The following is a 26,092-nucleotide window of genomic DNA, read 5'->3' on the forward strand; positions in this document are numbered from 1 at the left end:
GGAAAAAAAGAAGGAAAAGGCTGAAGGCAAGGAGGCAACTATCTACGCTTTAAGAATCATCAGGATCTGACTTCACCCAGGGACGTCTGCTATTAGTGGGGGCCACCCCAAAGTGATAATCAGTGTGACGAATCCCAGAGAAGAGGCGAGGGGCTGGTGTTCTCCGGGTGCTCCCGTTTGGTGAGGCGGACTCTTGATTGAGTTTTTTTGGGAATCCTTTTTAGCCGAAGGACTGTTGTTTTTTCCTCATGCTATCCTACGGTAGGAACTGAACTCAGGTTTCTGCTCCGTTTATATGGACTACGTTAAATCTCTCTTTTTGTTTTCACTGAAAACATTTTTTTTTATGTTAATGCTATTTTATCTTTCAAATATCGTTCACTTCCCTCTCGAGTGGTGAAGTGTAGGAATCATGTTCCCGCATTAGGCGATTGCTACAAATGTTCTTAAAAAAAAGTGTGATCCTTGAAAATACATAACACTACTGACATCGTCGTTCTACAGAAAAACTTCACTGTTTAAATTGGGAATGACAGATGTACCTTGAAAGATGTTGTTTTCAAGTAATGACTTACTTGATTTAAATATGACTGATGAATTGCTGATGTTTGTTGAAGATTTAGACAGTCCTAAAAACAACTTCTTTGTAATGAAGGCATGCTTAAAAAGTGAAGACATTCCAGTAAAATAAGCAGATGACAGTTTGGCATGAATATCCTCAAATTTGGTAAAAATCTTGTATTATTGAGCATGGGGTCTGAATAAATTATTCAAGAAGTCAGCAGTGTAAAGATCTGTGAGTGCAATGTGATTTGCTCCTTCTATTATGATTTTCCTAGGACCCATTAGTAGACACCAACAGTATGTGATATTGTCAATTTAATGTGAGAAGGACTTCAGCTTTTATCAGACCTGACTGTGACACTACTGTTGCTGCCTTACAACTTCAGGGAGAAGTGAAGTGATTAGGCCAGATACTACAGTGGTTATTGCTCAGGAAAGATGGATTACAGATAAATTGGTTTCCTCATCAACAAGTACAGCTCTAAACATCTATCAGACATAGCCAAGGAAACTCATGACATGCTGGAGATACTGTATTGTATTAATTTGTGAACAACAACCATCTGTAAGTTATACATATGGCACAGTACATTGGAAATTTAGTCTCGTCTTCTCAAATTGTTGTTCCTCATTAGGAAAGAAACATTAAAAATGAGAAGGTGAAGTGTATATAACAAGCATTACATGGTTAATGCTGTAAGACACAAACTGATTTCCAGTTCCTAGTGCATGTGTGTATTTCCATTTGGAGAAATAAAAGAATGCTTAAACAGAAACTTTCACATTAGCTCATTCTCACCACAGACTATTTTCTTTATTGTCTCATAACACTGTACTGTTTTAATCATATAAAGTAAATAGTATTTATTTAGCTTTAGTTAGTTTGTGCAAGTTGTCTCAAAGGCATTTGCTAAATACAGATTAATAAGAAAAAAAAAATCTGAATAAAGAATTTAGTGTAGACAACCTGTACAGTGCTACTCACTTGATTCGCACGCCAATGGATCGGCGGAAGGCTTGGGTGAGAGCTTCAGTCTTACTCATTTCTAAAGAGAAAATCTCACTTCCTGCAATTGCTGTGAAAGGAGTGTCCATTCCCAGAGCCTGAGCCATACCTGCCATAGCAAACAGAAAAACAAGCGGAAGAGTTGGATGGAGAAGAAAAAAAAAAAAGTATCAGAATATCACAAAGAATTGCATGCTTTGCATGCAAATTATAAGCAAAACAACGAAAGAAAATACACTACACTGCAATTAAGCAGTATGAGCATGAAATATGACAGAAACAAATACTGTAGTTGATGTGAGATATTTACCCATAGCTATGGCAGTCTTTCCTGTGCCTGGCTGCCCTGCTATTAGCACAGCTCTTCCAGCTATTTTCCCCTCTTTAATCATTTCCAGAATCACACCAGCTGCTCTTCGTGCAGCAAGCTGTCCAACCATTCCCTGAGACACCTGCAAGATAATCAGAAAATAGCACAGGAAAAAAGGGTTGAGTTGTATATTTGATATGTACTTTCTTATACTATTTGTATACAGGCAGTCCCCGGGTTACGTATGAGATAGGGACTGTAGGTTTGTACTTAAGTTGAATTTGTATGCAAGTCGGAACAGGTACATTACTTTATTACTTTAATAAATGTTATTGATGACCAACTGTAACCGCGTGCTATGCCAATGAATGATGGAGTTTCACCTCTTTCTGACCTTTTTATTATTTCTACTTTATTTTCAATGGTGATGGTTTTTCTCTTCTTTACTGTATCACCAGCACTTGCATCAGATTTGTGTTTCAGAGACAATCTTGAAGGGTGAAGACAAAAGGTTAAGATGAGCTCTTCTGTACAGCACTGTACACAATATCACAGCAGATTAGGCACCAGTCGTCAACATATCTGATGTATAGGGTGATCCAGATCTAATTATGCAATTTTCATTACGCTATAACTTATTCAGTTTATTACATAGAAAATCACCCAAAAAATCCCAGACCATCGAGAAGTGTGCGAACTGACCACATGAATTGTCTTCGCGCCGAACTGGAATTGTCCCCGCATAAATCAAGTCATCCAGATGATCTGGATCTTCAGAATTAGATCTGGAGCACGCTGTACTGACAAGAGACAACTTCCTGCCATGTGCATAACAGTACAAGCAGGCTTGCTATTGAGAAAGCTGCACCACAGCTGCACTGCCTGCAGTGTCACGCTGCACCACTGTTCCCATTCAATACGCAGCGATCCGAGGCACACCACAATGCTATCCCCTGCCTCCCCGTTCACCCTCAATGGCCTCCATTCAGCCACAACAGGGTCACCAGGTGGAGCAGGGGGTGGGCAGTGAAACTGCTTGCTGCTGGGAGCCGTCCAACGGATACTACACTGCGCGAGCAGCCTCCAGCCTCCATCCAGCCACCGCTTGCAGCGTCCCCGGGCCGAAGATGACGGAGCAGCAGTTACTGAGGTGCATGCGTCGCAGCTGCGACCCCGTTCGTATGTTGTAGGTCGGGTGTCCATAACCTGGGGACTACCTGTATATTTTATGTATGAATTTATGTATATAGAATCGTGCAAATTTACATAATAAAGAAAAAAAGACAAAAAACAGACCAACAAATGCACATTAATAGGGTATGAGATGATGTTTTTTAAGAAAAGTACAGTGAAAAGGTATGTCGTAATGGAAAGTCAGGGATGCCAATTTATAGTTGACCACTAATTAAAACTGTTATTTTTTTCTTGTATATGCATGTTGTACTGGGGATACAATTAGAAGATGGTAATGAGGTAAAATAGAGAATGCAACATTTTTTTAGTTATGTAATATGACGAGGCAAAATCCAAACTAAAGGAAGTGGAAATTCACTGTGTGCAGAAATGGAAGAAACTCAGGAAGCAAGGGATGAAACCTTACCAGAACTGGAAACTGTTAAAAGTGGAGCTTCTTAGTGATCAGTGCTCTTTATAACATAAGACATGGACAAATTTGTTGGAACCCCTCCACGGAAAAGAAGAACCCACAATTGTCTCTGAAAAAACGATGGGACCCTTAACTTAATATTTTGTTGCACAACATTTAGGGGCAATAACTGTGAAAAAAATGTATTCTTGTAGCTCCCAATGAGACTCAATAAGAGAGGGTGCCCTCTCCAAAATGCATGTTTCAGTTCTTTCCGTAGATATTTGATAGGAATCAAATCAGACCTCACAGAAGACCACTTCAGAATATTAATTTTTTTTTCCTTAGCCATTCTTGGGTGCTTTTAGCTGTGTTTTGGGTCATTATGCTGTTGGAGGACATGTGACAGAGACACAGTTTTCTGGCCATGGCCAGTACGTTTCACTCGATGCAGACTGAAAACATAACTGAGCCTCCTCCATGTTTCACAGTAGGTATGGCTTTTTTTTTTTTTATTGAAAGCTTATTTTTTTTCATTTGTAGATATAAAGCTTATGTGGCTTGCCAAAAAGCTCAGTGACTGAGAGAATAAAACTGAATAATAAAAAAAAATTAAAAACAACACTAACTTTTACAAGTAGCAAGAATTTATAACGGGTGTTACAGAATCAAATCAAAAGAATGTTTTTATTATATAATCTCTCTATTAAAAAAAATTCCTGGAGAGAAACACTAGGGATACGAGACGTGATCTTCACGTTAAGATCACGGATGACACTTAAAAGTGGCCATTCCCTTTCGTCTCACGGGGACCTTAAACATGAGACATTGTGCCAAGTGATTGACCCGGGACCGTCTCACGATGACGTAGAACGTGAGACTCTTGCAAGACACGCCCTACTTACAATCAATATCAAATAAGACCATGGGCAGCAAAACACTTAGTCATGTAAACTAAGGCTTTGTGCACACACAGATCAAGGGTCTCAGCGCATATAAAGCGTATAAGGACAATACGTTATAAATTAAATGTCGAAAACTAAGCGAAGAAGAAAGCAGCGTGGAGAAAAGAGACTTAAAAACGTAGGAGTGAAAAAGGAGCAAAAAAGAAAAAGAATAATCTAGGTGCAAATTCAGAAAATAAGGAAAGTAATTATCAGCCCGCAACAAGTGGGATTGAAACAAAGCACGTCCAATCGGGCTCAGAATTAAAAGACAGAGTAAAAGACAAAGTAGAACTTCATAAAGACGTTCACAAATGTTGGCGCTATACATATGCAGGGCAGGTTAGAAATTAAGGAAGCAGTGGAATTCGAAAGGCAAAAAAAAAAAAACAAACAACATTGGTACGATACACATGTGGAGAAAGTTAAAGAATATCAAAGTAGGAAAATTAGAAAGTATAAAAAAAGAAAGTAAACATTGCAGTAGCGCAAACAAAAATTATTACTCGAAAAAGGGAAAATAATCCCCACGGACCAGGTGTCATTGGGAAAAAAAAAAACAACACAAAGCGAGGTAAGAAATAAAAGACAGAGTAGAAAACAAAGTAAAATATCATAAAGAGGTTAAAAAACAAGGGAGCCAAACACATACAGAGCAGGTTAGAGATAATGAAAACTGGAATTCAAAAGACTCAAAAAAAAAAGTAGGCGTGAAACACATGCAGAGCAAGATACAGAATATGAAAGCAGACAAAAACAACAGTCTCAAAATAAGAAAGTAAACATCGCATTAGCACAAAAACAGAGAAATTATTACTCAGAGAAATAACAAAAAGGCGAATAGAGATCGAATATATGGACACAGGTGATATGTCAGAAGTATGTAAATATTGTAAGTCTTTGAAGTTTAAGTCAGAGAATTTCAAAAACGTGATTTACCTCACATGCATTTATTGGTTAATTTGCAAAAAAAAAAAGTATTAACTGCTGATGATGTGGATCGCTTTGTCTGTGCTGAAATTCCAAACAGAGAAACCTATCCTGAATTATGGTACAAAGTCATTAAACACATGTCTCACTGACCTCATTTAAAAGACTCGAAAGATTCGAAATATTGTTTATACAGAAGTTCTGAAATAAAAGTGAAACTAATGAAATAGCAACAATTCAAAGAAAAGAAAAAAATCTTAAAAGTGTGTATCCAGAAAACCAAACACAGGGGGTGGCGAGCGAAGCGAGCAGGAGGCAAAGCCCCCTAGTAGTAGTAGTAATAATAATAATAGCAGCTCACTAGTCAAAACGGAAAATGTGGGGAAGACCTGGGATCAAATCCACAACCTCTTGATTTAGAAGTAGACGTTCTTACCTCCAACTATGTGATCACAGGGGCTTCAGTTTTTACATATTGACAGCAAATTGTAAATGTAAATTGAAAACTATTTTTTTTGGTTAGATTCTTGACTAATGGAGCACTTGTTTTGTTATACCTTTTGTGAAAGTATTTATTTGATATTTGGACTTCAGTCTTCAGATATTATATACTTCACATCAATATTTTATCAATTATTACTGCAACATGAAAAAAGTTTCTGTTTCAATTATGTGTTCAACATTTCTCACCTTGCTTTTCCTGTCATCCTACATTTACCCAGATCATTGTAGACATGGAACACACATGAAATGTATGTATTCAAAATCACAATATATTATTTACTCTACACAATTCCAGGCACCTTACACTCAGATAAACAGACTTAAACTGTGAGAACTTCAGCAGCATCAGTGGGGGATGGGACAGCAGGCTGCTTGTGCAGATTAACACATTTGCAAAACAAAGACACTGATAAGGAGACACGAAGGAATTTAAGGTGGCCAGGCATTATGACTTTTTTCATAGGCTTCAGGGATTCTAGTGTTAATATAGCCTCTTCATAGGAACAATGGCCAAAGCATTGGTTGGAATTTAGTTCAAGTTTGTGGTTGAGGTTTTTCTGGCAATTAAAAATCTGCATAACAGCAAGTCTATAGGGGACGATGCTATCCAACATAAAATGTTGAAATCATTTGATATTACAGAGGGTTGGTTTTACTAACACAGCTGTTCAATGTTATGAAGTAAGCAGGGACTGGCAGAATGGAGTGACAGCCCCATTTTTAATATGAAAATGTGTTTAATTTCTAAAGGTATCACACTCCACGGAAAGGCTATGCTGGAACATAGAAAGACTCCTTCTGAAAGATGAACTAACCATCCAGGAGGAACTGTGTGAAATCCATTACAGCCAAGAACAGTGGACAGATATCCAAGTGATCCTGGGATTCTGCCAAGAGCATTTAGATATAGTTTGTGGATTCAGAAAAAGCTTCTGAACATGTGGCCTATACAGGGCCAGAAAAAACCTAATTAGTCAGTGCTGGGCTATGACATTTCTGTCCCATCTAAACCCACCTACGTTTTGTAAAACACCACAAAAAAATAACATAAATACAAAAAAATCAAGTGAATAATACTGATATCTCAAATGAAACTGAAACACAAAGTGTTAATAAAAACTTAAAAGAAATAAAGTCTTAATTAACTTAAGCTGCCCTAAATCGGTGTGTTCTTCAGAAATTTAGTAATTTACTTCATGAGGTGGAAGTACATAATAAACAAGAATAGTTTTGTCAGAAATTTTATATAATAATAAATTGTGTGCTTCAATTTAAATGTTTAAAGTCTAAATATTTATAACTGTAATTGAATTCAGTTATCTTTCACTTTCTTAAAGAGGTCCAAAAAGGGATAAATCCCTAGTAGAAAGATCAGTATTTCAAAAATAACATCATATTCGTATTCACTGACTTGAAATAATCTAATATGATACCCTATATATTTATGCTTGAAAATTTGTCATTTACAAATTTATGGGAGTGCTTCTTAAAGGGCCAGGACCCTGGTTAAGAATCAAATATCAAAAATATCATACTCGTGTTCAGTACCTTTAAAATACCATAAATCGGCACTACACGTGCCTATATTAACAATTCCCAGTTTTTCAAAGTTTTGCTAAAAGGAGCAGCTTTGCCCCTTTATAACCCCTGGGGCTGTCTGATGTGGCATGCACAACTTCAAGTTCTTCTTATCATTTTTGCTAAAGACACCAATTGGTTTATGCTTTATCAATAAGGACATAATTTCCTGAACAAAATATGGTTTAAAAATGGCCTAAAAATTAGGTTTTTTTTTTCAGGAATAGATGGGCAAAACAATGGCAGAACCCCAAAAAGATTGATGCCTTTCATAACTAGACATCAAAATGACTCAAAGAATATATATGAGTATTTTCTCTTACGACTTAGTCAGGAAGCGCCAGACAAAAAACCCTAAAGTAATTTTGAAAACGTTTTTATGAACACAATATATTACATTTAGCAAGCTACACACACTCACACTGATTTAAAAACACTGAAAGGGGAGGGTAAATAAATACTATCTGATTAAATTTACAGACTCAAATTGGTCAGTTATACCATTCGTTCTCAAACTTTCTTTCTCCCTTGCAGTATTCACATCACTGATTGCCAATCAGCCTCTCCCCCCTCGCTCACTAGTCTTATCTTCAGTTCAAAAAGGCAATCACAAGGGGACGTTTGTTTTCTATTTATGATGTGTATTTATTTTTTTTTTAATTATCTATTTAACAATACTTTAATAAGAAATGCGTGTATGTTTAACAATTTCAGCATACTACTGGATAACTTAAATGTGGATTTCTATGTTCCATGGATGTCTTCCAAGTTACAGTATACAGTGGTGTGAAAAACTATTTGCCCCCTTCCTGATTTCTTATTCTTTTGCATGTTTGTCACACAAAATGTTTCTGATCATCAAACACATTTAACCATTAGTCAAATATAACACAAGTAAACACAAATTGCAGTTTTTAAATGATGGTTTTTATTATTTAGGGAGAAAAAAAATACAAACCTACATGGCCCTGTGTGAAAAAGTAATTGCCCCCTGAACCTAATTACTGGTTGGGCCACCCATAGCAGCAATAACTGCAATCAAGCGTTTGTGATAACTTGCAATGAGTCTTTTTACAGCACTCTGGAGGAATTTTGGCCCACTCGTCTTTGCAGAATTGTTGTAATTCAGCTTAATTTGAGGGTTTTTTTAGCATGAACCGCCTTTTTAAGGTCATGCCATAGCATCTCAATTGGATTCAGGTCAGAACTTTGACTAAGCCACTCCAAAGTCTTCATTTTGTTTTTCTTCAGCCATTCAGAGGTGGATTTGCTGGAGTTTTTTGGGTCATTGTCCTGTTGCAGCACCCAAGATCGCTTCAGCTTGAGTTGACGAACAGATGGCCAGACATTCTCCTTCAGGATTTTTTGGTAGACAGTAGAATTCATGGTTCCATCTATCACAGCAAGCCTTCCAGATCCTGAAGCAGCAAAACAACCCTAGACCATCACACTACCACCACCATATTTTACTGTTGGTATGATGTTTTTTTTCTGAAATGCTGTGTTCCTTTTCGCCAGATGTAACAGGACATTTGCCTTCCAAAAAGTTCAAGTTTTGTCTCATCAGTCCACAAGGTATTTTCCCAAAAGTCTTGGCAATCATTGAGATGTTTCTTAGCAAAATTGAGACAAGCCCTAATGTTCTTTTTGCTTAACAGTGTTTTGCGTGTTGGAAATCTGCCATGCAGGCCGTTTTCCCCCAGTCTCTTTCTTATGGTGTAGTCGTGAACACTGACCTTAATTGAGGCAAGTGAGGCCTGCAGTTGTTTAGACATTGTCCTGGGGTCTTTTGTGACCTCTCGGATGAGTCGTCTCTGCACTCTTGGGGTAATTTTGGCCGGCCGGCCACTTCTGGGAAGGTTCACCACTGTTCCATGTTTTTGCCATTTGTGGATAATGGCTCTCACTGTGGTTCGCTGGAGTCCCAAAGCTTTAGAAATGGCTTTATAACCTTTACCAGACTGATAGATCTCAATTACTTCTGTTCTCATTTGTTCCTGAATTTCTTTGGATCTTGGCATGATGTCTAGCTTTTGAGGTGCTTTTGGTCTACTTCTCTGTGTCAGGCAGCTCCTATTTAAGTGATTTCTTGATTGAAACAGGTGTGGCAGTAATCAGGCCTGGGGGTGGCTACGGAAATTGAACTCAGGTGTGATACACCACAGTTAGGTTATTTTTTAACAAGGGGCAATTACTTTTTCACACAGGGTCATGTAGGTTTGGATTTTTTTCTCCCTAAATAATAAAAACCATCATTTAAAAACTGCATTTTGTGCTTACTTGTGTTATATTTGACTAATGGTTAAATGTGTTTGATGATCAGAAACATTTTGTGTGACAAACATGCAAAAGAATAAGAAATCAGGAAGGGGGCAAATAGTTTTTCACACCACTGTATACTGTTGTAGAGCACTAGTCACTATTGGCTTTTATTACTGTATATTGTACACTTTTATATCTTTGCTCTGCACAAAAACATGAGATTAAAACTACATGTATATAATATATAACAAATATATTAAACTTTATGGAGTATTCCTTTAAGAAGACTGCATGGATCCTGATGAGGCAGCACATTTGTTTTATTCCATTAAATTAAGTTTAATATCACTTGCCACAAATGAACAAATCAGAAACAAGATTTACCTAATTAATAAATATACCTGAGCAATTTAGTTTATACTAAAACTGCTACACCTTGATGGAATTGTGTGAACAGGAGAAGCATCAGAACACATTGCACCAGTTGTTAAAAACTACAGGCAACACCATATTTTTACCAAAGAAATGTCTGACCTCTGCTGAGACAACTATTTCCAATTACAACTGTATCAAAAATAATACCCAGGGAAAAAAAGGCTTTTAATTCACTGGTTTTGAAACTTTTTATTCATTAACCTTCACTGCTACATGAAACTATAAAAGTATAGAAACCTTCGAGCTCTGGAATGTTCAATGGTTCAAATAAAGTATTGAATGAAAGGATAAAAGCACAATCCAGTGCATTTTCAAAATGTTTTCTTTTCCTGATAAATAATTAAAATTGTTGACTTGTTTTTCTTTACTTCCTCTCACTACTAGACATTTGAGAATATGTGATGCACAGAGCAATTTTAATGTCACTAGGATTCAAGATGAAAAATTATCACACAGACTAACTGTGACCCAGTACACTGTACTATATAATGTATAATCATCTTGTCTACCCAACACATTGAAAATGAACCTGGGCAAAATGTTGTCAAATTGCCCAAATAAACTTGCTAAATTTACTCTTAATTTGTGGCACAAAATCAACAATTTCAGGAATAAACAAGTTGAGATTACTTTTTCTCAGATGTGGTATTGTGCCATTTAACTCACGTACTTGCTTTATTAGTAAAGTTATATAAATAAAAATGTAACCCTGATACAAATAAGTATTCTCATGAAACACAAATGATCTTGAAGAGACTAGGAATTTAAGATAACCAACTGTAAAACAAACACTCGAACAGTACAACAAAGAATATAGCTTAGAAGAGTGAGGGTGATATTTAGTTGATCTGCATACCTGTAAGTTTGATTTTTAACTACTGTGATAGAAAACTGTGTTATTCTTAAAGACCACAGCATCGATTACCTGTACTTTATAACAGAGCAAGACAAATATAGTCTATAAATTACAGACTTAAAAAAAAAAAAATATAGAATCTTTTTAAATAAATGTGTAAACTTTTTAATCATTTACAAACTTAAAAATTGTGTTACTGTCAAACTGAAAAGAAAATATTAACATCAAAAAAATAAAACTTACTACTTTTTCCAAAAAAATGAAAAAGTAAGACTTTGCACAAATAATGCTGCAGTACGTTTGAAGTGATATATCCCCAAATCAGTAACTGTGAAGAATTTAATTAAATGCAAATGCCTTTCCTTTAGTGGCCATCTGATAAGAATGTCTAAAGACATACCTGTCTGGGCTCTAAAGCATCATCCAGCCCCAAACCTCTAATGTGGGAGTGTGCACCTATAAAACACAAAGCAGTTTAACCAGTTATGAAACACAGGTATGCAAAGATTGGCTGCAAATTGTCCTTCTATCTCATATTGGTTAATCACACGGTTATATCCTATATCACATATCTGAATAGTATAAAAGGTGAATTTCGAGGCAGATATGACTAGCATGTACTGTACATCTAGCATCTTATGAATATGATATGTGTCAATACAGGTTAGGTTAGAAGAAATGGGCAGTTAAAACCTATATTTTAGTCTGAAGCAGGCAGAATAGAAACAAAGAAAATGTAACTTTTGTTCAAAAAAGAACAGTGCATTTCAAATCTTTAGCTATCACATTTATAATTAATTACATGATTTCTACTTAATTCTAACTGTACAGTTTTTACAATATCACATATTATAATAGCACATAGGAAGTGCATTTCAGACTGAAGCCAGGAAGCTCTTGTTTATTCAAGCAGTACTTGCACTTGTTTATTCAGAGTTATGGTCTCTTTTTTGTCAAATTCCCTATGTTATTATATTCCTTGGAATTATAAAAAGAATGATTAAATAATATAAGTTAAGGCACAAATACAGTTGTTGACAATTACATATCTTGCACAGATCAAGGAGAAGTGGGGCGAGTAATAGGGTGATTTTCTGTTGTCACATAGCATGGGTGTCATAATTCAGTTTGAAGTAGCAACCATGTTAGATAGTATCACAATTTTTCACAGGTGTGTTCAGTATCGTGTGTGGATAAAACAACTGGTTACCATCACAGTAATAGGGGGTTTAGAAAACTATACTGCAGTTGTCCTGTTGGAATGGGTTGAAGAATTGACATACATGTATGTGGTAATAAGGTTTGTAAAAAAAAATTAGTCTGCACTGACACATGTAGTTGAAACCATTGTAGAAGAGAGTGAATTTAAATGAAAATGTGTTACAAGTACCACATTTATCAAATTTTACTGTTTTAAATGTACACAATGAAATTCTTGTGGTGTTCAGGTTGCAGTGTTTCCCACTTGCAGATTTTTTTAATTGTAAATTTAGCATCCAGGAGTTCTTCATGGCTCACCTGGGCAAAACAACTAGTGAAGTGTGGAATATTTTGTTTTGATACGTTTCTTGGACAATGACTTTCTTATTGGATTTTACTAATCAGGAATCGGAATAGAAGTCTTTTAAAAAATAAAATACCAGAAAGTACCTAAAAAGTTTAATATGACATTCACATTTCATATATTCAAAAAAAAACAATAACATATTCGGTAAAATTAAGCAGTGAAATTTATCAATCATGTTGTATATTATTTTTCTCACCGATTCTTTCAATCCTGGTGACATCTCGGACCTCTGGGACTTTAGTTGTTGTCTTTAGGAATGCAAAAAAAAAACAAAAAAACAAAATACAGTTAGTGGTTTATAGCCTGAACAATATAAGACAATTCACAGTACATCCTGGCATTTTACAGATTACTAGGAAATAAGTGATATGACAAATTACACAGGAAAGAACCACTTGTATGTTATATATGCTACATTCTTCTACCTACTCTGAATGAAAGCACAGTTTACCAGTATTTACTTAAGATAAAAATTAAATACAGTGCATTTGAAATTTTTAACTGTTATAATTATATTTAACTAGCAAAATGCCCGCGCTTCACAGCGGAGAAGTAGTGTGTTAAAGAAGTAATGAAAAAGAAAAGGAAACATCTTGAAAAAAACGTAACATGATCGTCAATGTAATTGTTTTGTCACTGTTATGAGTGTTGCTGTCGTATATATATATATATATATATATATATATATATATATATATATATATATATATATACATACACACACACACACATACAGTGGAACCTCGGTTCACGACCAAAAAGCTCCCCAAACTTTTGTCTCGGTTCACAACCACACACTCGGTATACGAACAAACCAGTTTCCCTTGCCTGCCTGAGCTGACAGAGAGAGAGAACGTGCCTGCTGGGGAGTGGGAGGAGATTGCTGCATTGTTTGCCTGCCTATCTGCAGCCAGTAAGTGCAAGCCAACCATCCCCCCGCCCCAATTCCATGTGCCTGCTGGGGAGGGGGAGGAGGAGATTGCTGCATGTGTTTGCCTGCCTATCTGCAGGCTGTACGTGCTAGCGCACCATCCCCCACCATAGGCAGCCTGAGAGAGAAAGAGAGAGAGAGAGAGAGAGAGAGAAAGCGAGTGAGCCACTGTTCATTGTTCTCATTCCATTGGCTTCTAAGCAAGTGAAGAGTGGTGAGAAGAAAGTTTTGAAGAAAATTGAAATCGAAGTAAAGAAAGAAATTACAAGAGGTGGAAAAACTGTTTACCAGTTTACTCATTTACCAATCTGAGAAACCTCCTGCAAATGTAAACAAAGCCAGACTGCCAGCAAACATGCAGGGTTGGGTCACAAGAACTTTGTTTTTGCAATGGCTGCATGAGGCTTTCACTCCCACCAGCTAAACAACTAAAAGCACCAGAAACCCAAGAAATCACAAGAGAGAAAACACCTGAAGGAAAACACTTCATGCCAGAACTCGACTCATGCAAGGTTAGTTTTCTTGGTGGTTTTTGTATTACGGATTTTTCAAAAGTTAATTTTTCAGTTCATAACGCGATTTCTTGCAAATGTTCGCTTTTTTCCTTGTGCTTAAAACTCATGAAAGTGTTTACAAATGGAGTTTTTCATAGCGCGATTAGGTGCAATGTTACCTTTCTCTTTTTTCAAATGTTTCTTTTTTTCCCGCTGTGCTTCAAACTCATTTTATAAAATGTGCTTACAGCGATCAGGCTTTAATTTAAATAGCGTGATCTCCTGCAATCTTACTTTTTTGGTTGCTTGTGAGTTGGTTTTTAAGTGCACTTCAGATTTGGTTGATGTTCCTTTTTTTTCTGCTGTGCTTAAAACTCATTTTTAAAAAAAATGCTGCACGAGCACCTGCTACAGAGAGATTAGAGAGCACGTTTGAGCAAGCGCAGAGAGAGAGAGAGAGAGAGAGAGAGCACGCAGCTGAGGGAAGGGATGGGGGTGGGTGGTGGGTGTGTGTGTGTGTGTGTGTGTGTGTGTGTGCTCGCTCGTTCTTGCTACAGAGAAAGAGAGAGAGCGCGTGAGCCAGGCTGCTCCTGTAGCCGAGGGAGGGAGGGAGGGGCGTTGTTGGTGTGTGTGCTACAGAGAGAGAGCGCGAGCGAGCCAGCTCGTGTAGCTGAGCAGGGAGCCTGGGTGTTTTGTGTCAGTGTTATTCAATGTTTTTACATTAGTTTACTATTACAATGTGCATTCTATGGTGTAATTAACTATATTTGTGCTTAATCTTTACATATTTGTACATATTTATATACAGTTTGTACGGTCTGGAACGGATTAATTGTATTTACATACAATCCTATGGGAGAAACTGCTTCGATTCACGACCAAACACATATATACTGTACATACATTACACACACACATTATATCTATCTATATATATATATATATATATATATATATATATATATATATACACACATATATATATATATATATATATATACATACACACACAGTGGGATGCAAAAGTTTGTGCAACCTTGTTAATAGTCATTATTTTCCTGTATAAATCGTTGGTTGTTACAATAAAAAATGTCAGTTAAATATATCATATAGGAGACACACACAGTGATATAAGAGAAGAAGAAAAATAAGTTTATTGGATTTACAGAAAGTGTGCAATAATTGTTCAAACAAAATCAGGCAGGTGCATAAATTTGGGCACCATTGTCATTTTATTGATTCCAAAACTTTAAGAACTAATTATTGGAACTCAAATTGGCTTAGTAAGCTCAGTGACCCCTGACCTACACACACAGGTGAATCCTATAATGGGAAAGAGTATTTAAGGGGGTCAATTGTAAGTTTCCCTCCTCCTTTAATTTTCTCTGAAGAGTAGCAACATGGGGGTCACAAAACAACTCTCAAATGACCTGAAGACAAAGATTGTTCACCATCATGGTTTAGGGGAAGGATACAGAAAGCTGTCCCAGAGATTTAAGCTGTCTGTTTCCACAGTTAGGAACATATTGAGGAAATGGAAGACCACAGGCTCAGTTCAAGTTAAGTGGCAGACCAAGAAAGATTTTGGATAGACAGAAGCGACGAATGGTGAGAACAGTCAGAGTCAACCCACAGACCAGCACCAAAGACCTACAACATCATCTTGCAGCAGATGGAGTCACTGTACATTGTTCAACCATTCGGCGCACTTTACACAAGGAGATGCTGTATGCGAGAGTGATCTCCGCCCACAGCACAAACAGAGCCGCTTGAGGTATGCTCAAGCACATTTGGACAAGCCAGCTTCATTTTGGAATAAGGTGCTGTGGACTGATGAAACTAAAATTGAGTTATTTGGGCATAACAAGGGGCGTTATGCATGGAGGAAAAAGAACACAGCATTCCAAGAAAAACACCTGCTACCTACAGTAAAATATGGTGGTGGTTCCATCATGCTGTGGGGCTGTGTGGCCAGTGCAGGGACTGGGAATCTTGTCAAAGTTGAGGGACACATGGATTCCACTCAGTATCAGCAGATTCTGGAGACCAATGTCCAGGAATCAGTGACAAAGCTGAAGCTGCGCCAGGGCTGGATCTTTCAACAAGACAACGACCCGAAACACTGCTCAAAATCCACTAAGGCATTCATGCAGAGGAACAAGTACAACGTTCTGGAATGGTCATCTCAGTCCCCAGACCTGAATATAATTGAAAATCTGTGGTGTGAGTTAAAGAGAGCTGTCCATGCTCGGAAGCCATCAAACCTGAATGAACTAGAGATGTTTTGTAAAGAGGAATGGTCCAAAATACCTTCAACCACAATCCAGACTCTCATTGGAACCTACAGGAAGCGTTTAGAGGCTGTAATTTCTGCAAAAGGCGGATCTACTAAATATTGATTTCATTTCTTTTTTGTGGTGCCCAAATTTATGCACCTGCCTGATTTTGTTTGAACAATTATTGCACACTTTCTGTAAATCCAATAAACTTAATTTCACTTCTCAAATATCACTGTGTGTGTCTCCTATATGACATATTTAACTGACAATTTGTATCGTAACAATCAACGATTTATACAAGAAAATAATGACTATTAACAAGGTTGCCCAAACTTTTGCATCCCACTGTGTGTATATATATATATATATATATATATATATATATATATATATATACTAATAAAAGGCAAAGCCCTCACTCACTCACTCATCACTAATTCTCCAACTTCCCGTGTAGGTAGAAAGCTGAAATTTGGCAGGCTCATTCCTTATATGTAACTATTACATGTGCAAACTTCCCAAAGATTCTGCCTGAAATTTGAACCCAAGACTTTAGAGCATTACGATAGAAGTGCTAACCACAGTGTCATTATAATGATCATAAACAAATAATTATACAGAATAAAAAAAGCCCAAAACACACATTATTTCAAGTAGCTGTCTTCCTGCAGCTCTACCACTTCAGGCTAAGCAAGATCAAACCAACCTTCTGTCACAGAATATCAAATAGTAATTAACTTTAGTACTTATTATTTGTCTGTTTTCAATAATTTGTATATTTTAAATGATGTAGGTTTGTTTATGGTAATCATTTAAAAAATAAGGACAGCATATATGTATATTTTTTTTATTATTACAACATAGTCAATAAGGCTGAGACATTCTCACTCCGGAACCAATATCCAATTATATTTATACAGTATTTGTCTCTCTTAGTGAATCTCAATATATCCTCACTGGTATCGCCAAACTTTGAACTCAGGACTTAATAGAAATGTAATGCAATTAGCTCATGCTATTATTATGGGATCTTTTTGTTAGTTTAAATATTGTTCAACAAGCGTTTTTGCAAAGCTTGATAAAGGTGAGGCAATGCAATCCTATTGTTAACATAACATGGAGGGAGATATTGTGGAAGGGGGAAATTACAATGTACAACTTATCTGAACATGAAATTTTAAAGTCTAAAATCCAGACAGTTTTCTAAACGTATGCAAGAAAATATCCTTAATTTAAGACAGTTTGGTAGCTAGCAGACAGAAAAACAGTTTACAAATCTTGTGAGCTTGTCAGAGTCATATCTAACACTTTAGTAAATATTTTATATGTAAAATTAGATGATCTACATGTCAAAATATTTGTGTTTGGACTGAACTGAAAAAATTTTAGTCTGAATTACAACTGCCTATTCCACATTGTGCTATCTTAATACACTGTAGTGCTGGATCGGTACTAAAATTTTGACTTTGGCATCGATATTGGCTTATGGACATCAGCATTAGTACCAAAATGGAATCAATAAGGGTTGGGTGTGTCCCCGTGAAATCCCCATCACATCAAAATGTGTAGTTTTATTTTGTGAAGTCTGCAAAACGGACATTTTTTTTCAACTGCAACAGCGAGTCAAGGAAAGGGGTGGAGGAATTAGATTGAGGGGAAAGCTGTTGCTTACGTCTGGTCTGAAAATCCACAAATTCTGGATCTACCATGCAACCCTACTACACCATGGATATGGCATAAACAGAATGATTCTGAGAATGCTAAGCAATTGAAATCTAATATAAGAGGCTGGTGATAAGGATGATTGCAAACTTCAGAAACGTGCTTAAAGACAGGACTGACATGTCACCCCACTACATTCCAATCACCTACTGTATCTACTGTTACTTCAGCTTATTGATGAATAGCTACATATATTCCCAAGAGTTCAATTCTGTTCCTTGAATAGTCTGTAAATGGTAAAATAAAAACCTGTGATATAAAAGCAAATCATTTATCTATTTTCTGGACCTACTTCATCCTGGTGAGGACTGCAAAGCAGTAGGGTCTTAAACAATAATAAGACATTCGCATCTTGATAAAAAAAGACTACATCATGCAGTAAAGCAGGAAGGATATGACGGAAGCTGCAGAAGCTACCGTACTGTATATAAAATGATTATATACAGTATGTAGGACATAGGCTGCTATGGTGATTTGGTGAGATCATAAAACCATAGCCTAATATCCTGCTTAAGACACATCTGTTTTCATGTGCATTTAATTCCTCTTGATTTTATGTAGTTGGTTTCATCTTATTTATTATTATTATTATTATTACTTATTTTGTTTTGATTTTATTGATTGGTTTAGTATAGTAGTGTGCAATGTATATTGAGTATTGAGTACCTGCTAACCTTTTTGTCTTTTAGTTGTACAGCACTTTGGTCAATGAAAGTTGTTTAAAGGTGCTTGATAGATAAATAAATAAATAAATAAATAAAATCATCTTGAATTACCACATACTGCAAAACATTGCACCAAAATAAAACAGCAATAACCTAGGCAAGCTAAGTTGTCAGCTTTAAAAACTGTGCCAGCTTTGGCAAATTGCTTGACCTTGGTAATGACTATACTTGCCAATTCTACAACTTAAAAACACTAGCCTGTATTATTAAATTCAACAACAATCTTTCTTCATTCCTTCATGCCATGCTCTTTAAGTTGTTTACTGAATACTAAAACTAGCTGTGTGGGATGCACTATGGTGGAAAAAAATCAAAAACTGCAAACACCTGATTTGTCTTGCCAGTATGAAAGGACAGAGAATATGGGAAAAAATGTAACATTTTACTTAAGACTCAGTCAGTAGATGTGATTTGTGGTGCTCACTAAAAATAGAGGGAGGACCTTTCAACACTCTTATTCAAAAACATTGCATTTCCTGTTTGCCACCAACTGTATACTACTAACATGTGAAAACGGCATGACAGTGAATCAACTGAAGTGGGGGAAGTACATAAGGAAGCACATTTGCTACTATCAAAAATACTGTCCAACAACATGAATCATGAATAAAAATATTTAAAGTTAAAAGTGACTATGGTTATATTATGTATACCCTACACAAACACTTTCATTCCATTTACAGACTTATTAGAAAACTGAATGTTAAACCATACTTCTAAATCCCCTCCTGGAATCATGGCCAAGGCATGATGGAAGGGCTTCTGTGCCTTAGTGATACTTCCTTCTACGTTGTCAAGGGCCTTGTGTGTGCTATCAAGAGTTAATCTTGACAATATATTGTAAAAAGAGAAGCCAAGAGGGAGCAATCCATAAAGACACATAATGACAGGTCAAATTAAAACAAACACTCCTGAAGCGAGGCTTGAGGTTGGTGTTTGCTGTTGAATTCATTGTGACAAGGTACCAAGGTTGAGTAAGAATCAGCACAAAAAGTGTGCAGGTGCCTTATGGATTCAATACCCACAAGACAAACACTACTCACAAGACAAAGGCTGTGGGTCAGGTGAGATGCCAGTGAAGTGATACTCACTTGGGTGATAAATCCAGTACTATACCTTGCCAGTGAAAATTGGTTTCTAGGACTTGGAAAATAACTTCAATATTTCAGACTGAAGCCAGGGGTCACATGGGAGCCAGTAATATATAATAGGCATATTCATAGCCACAAATATCAATATCTCTACAAACTGACTTTTTAATGGAGGAAACTCTCATTCTGCATCTGTCTCTTTCTCTTTCCCTCCACCTCTCTGTCTCCACCATGACATGAAGTTGACCCACAGATAAGGCACCAAGATAGGGTGTATAGATTCTCATAAACCACCTCCTTGTCCAAGAACTAATCTCAGTGCTGTACAACTGGCGACAAGAGGGTAGTCTCAATACAGGACATTTGCAGCTTTTGGGTATGCACCTAAAAGCTAAACTACAGTACAAGGCCAAAAGTATGTGAACACCCCTTCAAATTACTGAGTTCAGATTTTTTAGCCATGTCCATTAATAACAAGTGCATAAAGTCAAAGAAATAGCATTATAATCTCCATTTATACACTCTTGTAATAGAAAAGGGGTTGTACTGAAGAGCTCTGTGAATTTAAAAGTGGCACTTTCATAGGATGCCAACTTTGCCAAAAGACAGTTTGTGAAATTTCTACTATGCTATATGTGCCCCAGTCCATTTTGAGTACTATTATTGTGAAAATGAAGCATCTAGAAGCACAAACAGCTCAGCCAAGAAGTCAGACAATGGAAACTCAGAGAGTAGGGACTCAAAAGTTAGGAAGAGCAAAGCCTATAAAATCACATCCTTTTTTGCATCACTCACAACATATTTCTAAATTCCCTCTGGAAGCAACATCAGCACAAGAACTGTGAGTTAGGATCTTCATGAAATGGGTTTACATGACCAAACAGCTGCAAACAAGACTAAAATCATTATGCACAATGTGACACATTAATAAAGTATCTATCTATCTATCTACATCAAATAGAGTGCTGTAAAATATGCCACCATTGGACAGTGAAACAATAGAAATGTCTTCTCTGTAGTGATGAATCACTCTTCACTATAAGCAGTTTGATGGACAAATCTTGGTTTGGCAGATGCTGGGAGAACACTTCCTTCTTGATTGCATGGTACTTACTATAAAAAGTTTGTTGGAGGAAGGACAATGATCTGGGGTTGTTTTGTAGGGTTTTTGCTACATCCCATGGTTCTAGTGAATGGTACTTTTAATGCAAAGTCTTGACATTTTAGACAACCCTGTGCTTCCAACTTTGCGGTATCAGTTTGGGGAAGACCCTTTTCTGTCCCAGAATAACCATGTCCTCATGCACAAAGCATGGTGCATAAAGACATGGCTGACGAGTTTAGTGTGGAGGAACTTGAGTGGCCTGCACACAGCCTTGACCATAACCGTACTGTATACATTTGGAATGAATTGGAATGCTGATTGTGAACCAAAGCTTCTTGTCCAACATCAGTACCTCTCCTCACAGATGCCTTTTTTGGCTGAATGAGCATAAATTTCCACAGACAACACTCCGAAATCTTATGGAAAGCCTTCCCATAAAAATGGATGCTGTTACAACTGCTGGTTGGGAGGGGGAGTGTAAAACTAAACTGATAGTAAGCTGACACAACTGGTTGGGCACTAGTTCATTAGATAATCAAACAGGTAGTTAAAATATTTTGGTAGTACCTGGTAAATATCTTTCTGGGACAAGTTACAAACCCACCTTTGAAAAGTTTCACCTACATTTTGAGATCATAAGGAGCAAACAGTGCAATTTCTGTGCTACAGTCAACATTGGGGGGAGGCACAGTAGATTCTGAATTTAAATATTTCCAAAGTATTGGTAATCGGAGGATGCACCAAGGTGGTATGGCCAAAGAGGTTTGTTGTGACACTAATTCTGCACTTCTATTTACTAGTGCTGGGCGGTATATCGGTTCATACCGAAAACCGTTTTTTATTTTTGTTATATGAATTTTTCTTATACCGCAACACCGGTTTAAATTGCCTAAACGACATTCAGAACATGGCACAGCGAGAAACTGCTCAAGGGGGACCTTTTACACTGCTACACCACTAATCACATGCATTAGTGGAGGTGTTGCGCGGGGGCTCTTTTTCACTGCTACACCACTAAATAGGCATGCAATGGAGTACATGCGGTAGTATATGTATTGCGGTATGAAAATGGACAGAGAACATTCCGAAACTGAAGCTGTAGCTGACAAAGTTGGACATGATGACACAGAACAACTTTTGCCGAAAAAAAGTAGTCATGCCCGTTGCCTGGAGATACTTTGGTTTTAAAAGGACGGATGTGGACAATTATGTTCAAATGTGTGAATACTGTTTCTATACTACTGGATAATACTGAAAGCCAAGTTGTACTTGTTTTATTTTTTTTTTCAATACAGTGTAATGTACCTGGGTACTGTGTAAGTGTGACGTCATGTTGACTTTATTCTCAACATTTCCACTTTAATCTCAACGCTTATGATGAGAATTAAGTCGTCATGTTGACTTTATTCTCGACATTTCTATTTTATTCTCGCCATTTATGTCAAGATTAAAGTCGAACATCGTAAACTAAACTTCATCGTAAATTTAATATTTCATTTTCTAGATTTTCTCAAACCCCATCATAAGTTATATAGCACATTAAATGCTTTGTGTTAAGTGTTCCCCGAGCCATGTTAAATCAGTATGTGCTTCTTAAACTGACTTCCTCTAGTACCGAGGAGCCGCCAGCAGCACTCGCAACACAGAATACATTCACTTCATGATATTCCTGCTCCCTGAACATTTAGAATGCTAAGATAAATACTTGATATAATTATCATGATGAAATGCATTAAAGCATGTATTAATCATGTGATGGCACGGGGATAATTTAGAAAAATACTGTGATATAGAATTTTGGTCATACCGCCCAGCTCTAACATGGACCATGTGTATTTTAAGGAAAGTCCATAAATAATACATGGTGTTTGGTTTGGCAAAAGACAGTTGTTTACACATACAGTGGACCCTTGACTTACAAACTCAATTCGTTCGCGAGGGCTGGTTGTTACTCAAGTTGGTTGTAAGTCAAGACTATTTTTCCCATAAGAAATAATGGAAATACCCATAATGTGCTCCAAACCTCCCACAGCAACACTTACTTAACCTTTTCATAATAAAAAAGGGTTGTATAATGTGCATAATTTACCAAAACACCAATAATTTTTCTAATGTAGTAAGCAAAAAGTTATAAAAAGTGCCTAGACTACCAGAAACAACAATTTCACACTGTACTCGCCATTTAATTTGACATCTTTCAGCTGCAGGAAGGGAGGAGGAGGAGAATGAAATGGAAGGTGGTTACTGTTTAGAAAGAGCCTCCTTATGCAAATCTTTTCTTTGTAAAATTGTCGAGATGGTGGATTTCGACATGTTGTACATATTAGTGAGATCGGTCACACGAACACCACTCTCATATTTCCGCACAATTTCCTTCTTCGTTTCAATTGTGATCTCTGTTTCTCAAGTTAATAATGACAGTAGTCGAGCACTCAGTTCAAAGCTGGTCGTGTTGTGAACTACTGTAATAATACACTCCAAAGCAAGCCCGTGCTGACTCAGCCTGATGACATCATCATGTGCCGCGCCAGCCCGCTAGCTAACATCCCTTAACAATCGCCTTCATTATTATTATTCAGGCTTATTCCTTACAGCTTACTTACAAAAGTTGGGCAGGTTTCATTTCGAAATTCTACGCATAAGGGTCATAACTGGAGGCTATTTTTCCCCATATAATGTAATGGAGTCTTGAGTTGGAGATGGCGTGGGGGGCGGAGTTTCGTGTGACATCATCACGCCTCCTACGTAAGTACGTAGATAACAAGGAAGAACTCCAAACAGCGATCAGCACAAAACGCCATTTCACAATTGAGAAGGCAGAAAAACATTATGAAGCAAATGATGCATACAAGCATATTCATAAGTACAGCTACTGCGGAAACAAAGCACGGCGTGAACCGTAAGTTTATATTAAATTAAGTTCATAGACAGGCTGCCACTAGCGTTTGTAATTTAGTGCCTGCCCATATAAGGCCGTCCATCAGCGGCAATCCAATACAAACACTGCCGGTAAATATTCACGGGTGAAGGACTGTGCTTATGCAGAGGAAGATGAGATGGTCAGGGTGGTGTTTGGCACAAACTCATTGAAACTGCGAGAGAAACTTTTAAGTGCGGGTCTTAGCTGACATTACGAGATGGCACCAGTACAGCTGGGAACCTTCGATGCAAGAACACCAAGCGGCTCCGTGAACTGGCGCAGTGCACAGACAAAAGCAACAGTTCCAAAGAGTGCTGAACAAAAACCGAATTACACAATTGAGAAGGCAGCAAAAAAATATAAGGCGTCTTATACATACAATCATATTCATAAGTGCAGCTACTGCGGAAACAAAGCACACGGTGGAAAAAGTGAATGTCCTGCTAAAGGAAGACAGTGTAAAAAAACCCGTGCATGCAGTTTGTCACATCACAGATAAAAGGAAGACGAGCTGTTTATTGATGCAGTAAGGAACTAATCGATGAATGAAACCTCTTATCTTTACAACGATTGACAAACACGGAATGTAACTTGAACACATCCTACAAATACGAGCCTGATTGAAAGAAATAATGATAATCAAATCCTTGATGACAGCAACATTCAATAACACTCACAAAACAATTACTGTATATTGACAATCATGTTACGTTATTTTTAAAATGTTCCCTTTTCTTTTCATAACTTCTACTTCTCCACTGCGATACGGGTATATATATATAAATGTATATATATACCCGATCTACAATACATACTTTAGCATAGACAAGCCACACGCTGTGGCTAATTGTAGAGTCTTAAGCCTCTAACGCCGACATTCGAGGTTCGATTCGAGAGGGGATGTACTGACTATGTACGCGCTACCGATTCATTTTACCTTCGATCTCCTTGGTTTGGGACGTATGAAAAATATTAGGTTAACAGAATCATGTTACGTTATTTTTAAAATTTTCCCTTTCTTAGCACAAGCACAGCTGAGAAGCTTCGATGCATGTACTCCATAACGCGTTAAAAAATAACGCATTTAATCACACTTTCAATTCCAAGCAAACGGAACTTTTGTCAATGCATGATTTCCTGGTACATCCATTACACTGATGCACACATCACAGCTACAAAAATGTTAGAGTCGGAATAAAGCGCGTTCCTACGACTGATCATTTCGACTACCCGAAAGTAAGCCTTGATAAAAGCATGGTTTTGTGCACACTGAAAAGCAAGCAAAATTAGATGCATTACAGAAAGCGGACTTTGTGGCTCTTACTGGGGATCATTGGACTTCCGTGACCGTTAGTAATTCTAAATACATCTAATTACAAAATGTTCAATGATCACACTGTTTTAGCCTAATGTACAAAATAATTTTGGCTAATGTTACTCAGAGTTTAAAGATAAGCTGGTCAAATTACCTTTTATGTTTCTGACTTATTTTTTAAGAAGAAAAACTGCACTTTATGTTGAAATTTTGGTTATTATTATTTAAAGACAATACTATTCTGAAAATGTACTTAAAGTACTTAAACTACCACTTTATTTTTAAGTCTGCCCAATTTTAACCAGGGATGATATTTTTGTTTCTGTTTTGAATTCAAATGCAGTTTAAAAGCTTTTTTTCAGAAATTAAAACAGCTTCAGTTTACAATATTCATGTCCATGTCTATTATTTGATTCTGTAAGCCCACTAAAACCGTTTTAAATTAAAAAAAAAACATTTGCGATTTGGGGCAAATTTACGTGTGCGATTACATACGATTAATCAAGATTAATTCTTACACAGCCTCTAATTAATTGGATTAATTTTTTAATCGAGTCCCACCTAATATATATATATGTAGATATATATATGTAGATTTTATATATATGTGTATATACAGTATATATGTAGATATGTATATGTTGTATATACAGTATGTATATATGTGTGTGTGTATATATACAGTATGTGTATATATGTATATGTATATATATGTATGTGTGTATATGTATATATATATATATATATATACTGTATATATATGTGTATAGATGTGTATATGTATATATATATATATATATATATATGCCAGCAACACTCATGACAATGACAAAACAATTACATTGTCAATCATGTTACGTTATTATTAAAATGTTTCCTTTTCTTTTTAATTCTCCGCTGCCAATCGCAGGTATTTTGCTATATATATATATATATATATATATATATATATAATATAAATAGATAGAT

The 26,092-nt window shown here is 36.6% G+C and overlaps 1 protein-coding gene across 1 annotated transcript in view; it reads right to left on the reverse strand.

Annotated features, from left to right (window-relative positions):
- The window catches only part of ruvbl2 (RuvB-like AAA ATPase 2), a 75,369-nt gene that overhangs the window by 40,389 nt on the left and 8,888 nt on the right, over window positions 1-26,092 (reverse strand). Inside the window, exons 2-5 of the mRNA XM_039775194.1 lie at window positions 12,738-12,789; window positions 11,375-11,430; window positions 1,881-2,022; window positions 1,550-1,679 (exon numbers count right to left, since the gene is read on the reverse strand). Of these exons, the coding sequence (XP_039631128.1) occupies window positions 1,550-1,679; window positions 1,881-2,022; window positions 11,375-11,430; window positions 12,738-12,789 (380 nt within the window). The remainder of the gene's footprint in view (window positions 1-1,549; window positions 1,680-1,880; window positions 2,023-11,374; window positions 11,431-12,737; window positions 12,790-26,092) is intronic.

Source organism: Polypterus senegalus, chromosome 13, assembly GCF_016835505.1.
Source record: "Polypterus senegalus isolate Bchr_013 chromosome 13, ASM1683550v1, whole genome shotgun sequence".
In the NCBI taxonomy this organism is placed as follows: domain Eukaryota; kingdom Metazoa; phylum Chordata; class Cladistia; order Polypteriformes; family Polypteridae; genus Polypterus; species Polypterus senegalus.